This window comes from Diabrotica undecimpunctata, chromosome 4 (assembly GCF_040954645.1).
Source record: "Diabrotica undecimpunctata isolate CICGRU chromosome 4, icDiaUnde3, whole genome shotgun sequence".
NCBI lineage: Eukaryota > Metazoa > Arthropoda > Insecta > Coleoptera > Chrysomelidae > Diabrotica > Diabrotica undecimpunctata.
In genome coordinates, this window is record NC_092806.1 from 60290387 (window position 1) to 60297807 (window position 7421).

A 7421-nucleotide genomic window follows, 5' to 3' on the forward strand; every position below is an offset into this window, starting at 1 on the left:
AAAGTATTTGAAGTGTCCCCAAGTTTACCACGCCTGTTTTGTTTTATTTCGATTTAAATACAGTTGGAGGGAGGACTCCAACATGTTACCGACCTCCACTCTCCATCGCATCTACTCTACTCTTCCCTTTCTCAACTATAACGTCATTAACAACGGTTTTTCACTCCCCTTCTTTCTTCTTTTTTTAATCATTGTACCAATCATACCACTCTCAGATTTTTAGTCTTTCTGGCTACAAAACAAATTAACCAGGACCTTCACTGCGATCCTCTAATCAAAGCGTAAAATGACTACTGGTAAAAGTGATCAATTTGTAACTTTTTAAATAAACTACAAAGTAGTGTATACTAATTTTTTTCAATCTCTCTGTTTTAAAAATGGATGCGCTGAAAGAACTAGAAGATGGTGTTAAACGCATGCGGATACAACCTTTATACAATCATATCTTGTTTAATTTTTATTCTACGGAAATAAAAAACAATCAAAATCTTTGGTAAAAATAGTTATTTTTTTTTTTGTATTATTATTATATTTTATTATTATATGTATATTCGAGGCAGCTGCTTTGAACAATTACCTTGAGCTGCAACCAAACTCTCTCAGGTTCTTCAGCCAGAAAACGCGTCTTCTTCCTACGCTTCTCCTACCCTCTACTTTTCCTTAAATTATAAGTCTCAAGATGTTGTGTCTTTCGCCTCTCATCACATGTCCGAGATATTGCAATTTCCTTTCTTTTATTGTATTTTCCCTTTCCCCCTGTCCTTAATACTTCGGTATTCGTGACTCTATCTACCCATGGAATCCTTAGCAATCTTCTAAATGTCCACATTTCAAACGCGTTAAGATTTATTGTATTCTGGTTAGAGTCCTTGACTCCTTTCAGCTCCATAGTAGATTACACTGTATACATATCATTTAATTAGCCTTATTCTGAGGACCAATGTCGGATCTTTGCTGCATAAAATCTTTTTCATTTTCACGAAGTTGGCACGTGCTTTTTCAATTCTGACTCTTATTTCTGCAAGTGACAGTTATTTTCTGTGATTATCGTTCCCAAGTAAGTATATCTTTTTACTCTCTCAATCTGCTGGCCGGCTATCGTTAATATTTCGTTTGTATTGTTGTTCTTGCTAATTTTCATAAATTTGGTTTTTTGACTATTCTCCACTATATCTTAATATTTTGTTCATTATTCTTTCCAAGTCTTCCAAGTTGTCAGGTATTATGACTGTATCGTCGGCATACCTCATGTCGTTAATTAAACTTCCGTTCACTTTTATGCCGACTGTCTCGTTTACCAAAGCTTCTTGTATGATTTCTTCAGAATAAGCATTAAACAATAACGGCGAGAGTATGCAACATTGCCTGATCCCTCTCCTTATCTCCACTTCTTCTGACACTTCTCTTCTAATTTTCACATTTGATTGTTGGCTGTAGTATAAATTTAATATCAATGTTACATCCCTCACATCCAGATTCTTGTTTTTGAGTACTTCTATAAGTCCTTCTATGTTTTACCTTATCGAATGCCTTGTTGTAGTCTATAAAGCATACATAAAGATCTCGATTAACATCCAAACATCTTTGGATCAGCACGTTAAAAGAAAATAGTGCCTCTCTTGTATCCACTCCATTATGAAATCCAAACTGGGAATCACTAATATCCATCTTTTTAGCAGGGTTTTTAAGGTATGTGACATTAGACTGATCGTTCGATAATCACATTCTTTGGCATTTACTTTTTTTGGTAGACAAATAAATGTTGAATAGATGTTGAATAAAGGTACATATAGCATAATTTTACTGTTGCTTCTTATACAATCGTTAAAAAGATCAATATTATTTTCATTATTAGTCAGGTTTGGCGAAACACTGAAATTTTTTAAATGTTTTGATATCATTGACTTTTTGCTGTCAATTACACAATTTAAATAATTACACGAAAAATAGACACAACAGCCTACAAACTGGGAAAGTTTGCAAACTTTAAATAATTACAAAGGCATTACAAGAAAAATCCGACGAAGATAAAAGTCAGGAAGAAGAAAGAGAAAAAATTGGACCAAAGATATGATAAAAATAAATTAAACCAAATTTTTATCATTCTCTTTGCCAATTGGTCAAGTTCATCATTTATTTATTGTATCAACACGATCAAAATATTCTACCCTAATTTTCCTCATAGATAGCCCTAAATAATACTTGTGTGCAGTATTTAACGGTCCGATTTTCAATACCAAAAGGAAACTCGATGGTGCATATGAACAATAGTCAATTATGATCAATCCGCCCCTCATCCCTTTTGTTAGACGGACCTAGAAGCAAAGCGGAGGGGTGGTATGTGCAAGGGGTAGGTGGCCACGTGTACGACTTATGACGCATTTTGGAACTCAATACGCCGCCCCTGAGAACAAGTTGCCTCCGATTTGGAGCAGTTGGTATAAGAGGCGGACTTTTAAAAGAGAATTAATTAAGCGATATGGGAAAACATATCTACACATTTTTACAAAAATCTACAAAAGCTCTTCATATAAGTATCTACTATTTTTATCCAAACTTATACACATTTATCCAAAAATACTTTTTATTTTAACTACAGATATAGATGTCGTTTTAGACTTGGTATAATTTAAAAAAAATCAAAACAATTACTCTTAAAGTAATTTTTTTTTATTTACGCCGTGGCTAAATGACATTAGGTACCTAGAGAGTATTCGGATGTTTAAGTATGTATTATTATAACTGCGGTAGGAGATTAATCTACTCCTAAGTGATCGCCCAGTCTGACCTATGTAACAATAATTAGACTCAGCACAGGGAATATGTGTGGCAAATAACATTAATTTGTTCTAGAGGCCTAGAGGGGACAAAAGTGTCTTTGGTTTTAGAAAATAAGTTCCTGACAGTTTTAGCATTTTTATTGCTAATTTAACTGGTATATTTTTAAATAGTTTAAGTAGTTTGTCTGTAACTTAAGGAAAGTATGCTAAGGAACAATAATGGGATATTGACGTAGTCAAAAAAGCTAAAGCTAAAGCAAGGGACAAGTCACCAAAGGACTTGACCTACGTCCGGCAAATTAAAAATTGTAGGTGGAAGAGTGTTAGAAGAGTGAAGAACCAATGGTAAAATAAAACAAAGATAGTGTGAGTATTTAAGTAAGTTGCTAAAGGAAGAACATCACAGATATAGAGGATGCGGGATCTAAAATGAGTATGTAATACCGGGGATTGCGAGAGATAAAGTTCTCGAGGGGTTTAATGAAACGAAGAAAGGTAAGGCAGTAGGACCTGATAAAATACCTGTGGAGATCTGGAAGGCTCTATGAGTGGAAGAGGTTGATATTTTGTGGTAAATAATGAGTAGGACATATAAGGAAGAAAGGATGCCCAATGCATGGAAGGAGAGAGTGCAGTGTGTGATGGTATGATTGTATAAAGATAAAGGAGACATTTATGACTGTAAGAAGTATAGAGGGATAAAGTTAATGTGTCGCACAATAAAAGTTTGGTAGAGAATTGTAGAGCAAAGGCTAAGCATAGAGACATCGATACTAGAAGGACAGTTTGGGTTTATGCCAGGAAAAAGAACAACGGATGCCTCGTTTGCCTTGAGACACTTGGTAGAGTAATACAGCGAGAAAAAAAAAGAAGCTTCATTTAATATTTATAGATCTTGAAGAGGCGTACGACCGAAAAATCCAGGAAGAGTTAAAAGGGAATATATAAAAGAGTATGGTGAGACCTGCGTTGGTATAAGTCCGTGAAATTAGGCCTGTAAAGAAGATCCAGGAAATATAAATGGAGGTAGCTCAAATGAAAATGTTGCGATGGATGTTGGGTAAGACTAAAAGGAACATGATCAGAAACGACTTGATTAGGGAAAGAGTCGTTGTGTTTACAGTCTCAAAAAAAATTCAAGAACTAAGACCTTGCAATAGTTTGGTCATGTCAGACGTAGAGATCAAAACTATGTGAGATAAAGGATAGAGCTGTTAGAAGTTGAAGGAAGAAGATGGTGGATCAAAACCGAGGAGGACATGAAAGGACTGTGTGGCAGAGGACTTGAGAGAGAAAGGTTTAGGTGAAAAATACCCGATGGACAGAAATGAGTGGAGACGAAGAGTAAAGAACAGCAAGTCCTGAAAAGGGAAAAGCTTAAGAAGAAGAAGAAGAAGACATAGTCAAAGGAGTCCCATGTATTGTAGTCTGCAGAGCTGTATTATAAACAGTGTTATTTAAAATTGGTCTTAATTGGTCATCATTGGGTGAATCATTATTTGTGGAACCATAACTTTATACCCATATATAACCATAACCCTATGTGGTAACCTGTGTAACCTAAAACTAAGGGCTTGGATGAGGTTGATTTTATATTTAAATTGATAAAAAAAATGGTGGTTGAAAAACCTGTTGGAAGCCATAGGTTTACTATACCAACTTGTAACGAAGGTGTTATCTACCCTCCTAAAAACACGCATTTCTAAAAACGGCATGCTCTTAGTGAAGGAATCTTCTATTTTAAATGAGGATCAAAATCGTTGAACACTGATAGGGTAGCCCATGTCCTGTCCAGTGGTTATGCTAGAATTAGATCGTCTACAGAACGCTTAATAAAAGGGACTTAAAAATCCAATAACCTTAATCGGTCAGCAATTAAATCATTAAGAACAAAATAAACGAAGATAGGTAAGGTAGAGAAACCAATAGATGTTCCAAATGTTTCTAAATAATATATACCAAAAACTAAGAAATTCGTATCAAAGACTAATTGTAATAATTCAGCAAACACATTCCAAGAAACAGGTGAGTTAGGTTGGATAGAACCCCAATGGTTATTTCAGTAAGACAGGACATTTGCCAGAGGTAAATTGGTAAAAAATAAAACAACATCAAAACTTACTAAAATTTACCCTTGTGGTAACTGGAATACATTAATGAACTCAGTAAATATGTAGAAAACAATCAACTATATTTATTTTATCATCAACTATATAATTATTAATAATATAAGATTTAGAAAAGATGTCTATCAAAAACTTTGTAATATTGGTGTTAGCGAGCATTAATTGAGAATACAATAGGTCTCATGCTCAATGTAGGCTTGTGTATTTTCGGTAGACAATAAAATTTCGGTGCATAACCGTCATAATTATTATGTAATGATTTAGTTAAGGGTTTATCAATTATGTTATTATTTTTTAAGTAAGTATTGTATTAATTAATTTTATTAGAAAATTTTGAACAAAGGTTAAAAGTAAGAGGCTGATAATAGACATCATCTAATAGAGATTGACTCAGACTAAGATATTGGTCTTTATTCATTAGGACAGTAGCACACCCTTTATCACTAGTGAGAACTACAAGATTAAGTGGGGTTTTAAAAACGATACCATTTCCCTGTAAACTTTATCTATCTCAGAAAGTGGTTGAGAAGGAAGTTGAGTAAAATTTAACAAGATATTGTCCGAAGATGACCTAAGATCCAAAAGATCAGGATTTTTAGAAAACGACAAAATATTCTCAACGTCAACTAAGATTCTGCTAATGAAATATTCCTTCAAAGATGGTTAAAGGCCAAATTTAGGACACAAATACAACAATTTAAAAATGTTGTAAAGGACCTCTGTATCAGAAAGATTCTTAAACCATTTAGGATTAAATAGAATTTTCTTTAACTCAGTGGTACCTAAGTTACCAAGCTTCAATTTCTTGTATAAAGAAGATTCGAAATTATCTAACATTACATAATATCTAATGTTCATATAGTTGAGCCATAACCGAATACAGACCCATGTACAATCTTTTTTATTTTATTTTTAATACATCTTAATCATTTTAAATCCAGTGATAAAATAAACAACATGTTTAAGAAAATGCAAAAAAATGTTAACAAAAATGTACTCTTACATTTAATAAAAAAAATTCTAATCCTAATTTCAATTTTCATTTCAGTCTTCGCAAATTGGTTTAACATGCTCTAAGTATAGCCATTTTTGGCATTTGACACAAAAATATCGTGTTTTACGATTTGGACAAGAGGCGAACCTCATGTATTTGTACGCGGAGGCGCTGGATCTGCATGTACTCCGCTTAATTTTTGGGCGATATTTCTGATATCCTTTTATAAATGAGGGCCTCTTGCTATGGTTAGCATGTTCTCTCTTGTCAAGGCTAAACCAATTGATTTTAGAAATAATCTTTGTTCCGAAATTAGGTCGTTTTCATTTGCATTATATTTATGTATGACTTGAGAGTTTATGCCTGCAATGTTGAGTAAATTATAAAAAAATTCCATTGGCCATCTTCGGGTGTTTCTGCCTACGTTATAAGCCGCACATTTCTGATCGACTGAGTCAACGCCCGATTTTGTAATGTAAAAAGTAGTAATATAACAGATAACAGAGTCACGACTTTTTTTTATATGGGATATACGGAACCAAGTAATGGATTTGGTAAATGCAAACACAGAGAAGTACTGTTGATCAAGACGTTCCTTTGGAATCTCCCTTTTATTTTTCCGAATTGTTCCAACAATTTTGTGCTGCTCCAGCACAATTTCGTAACTTGTAAACCAATTATCCACGGTTATATTTCTAAACAATCCAAACACAGGCTCACATATTCTTTTCACTAAATCAGTGGTTTTAGTACCAACGCGATATGGCCCTGGAAGCTGAGCTCCAACGTATACTTCCATATTTACAGTGCAACATTTGGGGTCCACTAAGGAAAATACTTTTGTGCCATATTTGGCTGGCTTATTCGGGATATACAATGTACATACGAAATCCGCAACGTTCACGGAATGCAAAAAGCATCTCGTCTAATGTTAGATACAGGAGTGTAACTAAGTTTGCATTTCTGATTAAATTGGTCAAAAACGTTTCTTATGGGTGCAAGTTTGTCTATGGTCCTTCTTCCTTTTCTATTATTTACGTCATCAAAACGCAAGCAGCGTAGCAAGAATACAAATCGCCTATGAGCCAGAGTAGCTCGAAACACCTCTCCGCCTGCTCCATCAGTAGCCCAAAATTCTTTGCAATTTCGTCGGCTAGCTTTGAACACCCCAGCTAGGTATAATAGATCAATTAATGCCTTTATTTTTACAGTATCTGTAGGTCTGGCTTCATTCAGATCTGCATAATTGTTTCTTAGTTTAAAAATAAATATGTTTGTGTTCTGTACAATGGTTTCGAGAAAATTATCATCAATAAAACATTTCCAACACTCTAAAGGATCAACTGCTTGACGATCATTTCCTTTTGAACCTAGTAAGTATAAAATTAAATTAGACCTTCTTGTCCGAACATTTTTTGGAGGCGCATGTTTTCTCCAGGATACCCCATCTTTTGCATAATAAAAGATCCGCCGGTTTTCCGTATATTTGTTTTAAAATATCTTAAAGTTGCAGGTTTCTCC

At 34.2% G+C, this 7421-nt stretch overlaps 1 protein-coding gene across 1 annotated transcript in view; it reads right to left on the reverse strand.

Moving 5' to 3' along the window:
• LOC140438688 (uncharacterized) overlaps window positions 1-6699 on the reverse strand; it is a 28447-nt gene extending 21748 nt beyond the window's left edge. The window contains exon 1 of the mRNA XM_072528331.1: window positions 6479-6699. Coding sequence (XP_072384432.1) covers window positions 6479-6699 — 221 coding nt within the window. The remainder of the gene's footprint in view (window positions 1-6478) is intronic.
• Window positions 6700-7421: the final 722 nt, after the last annotated feature.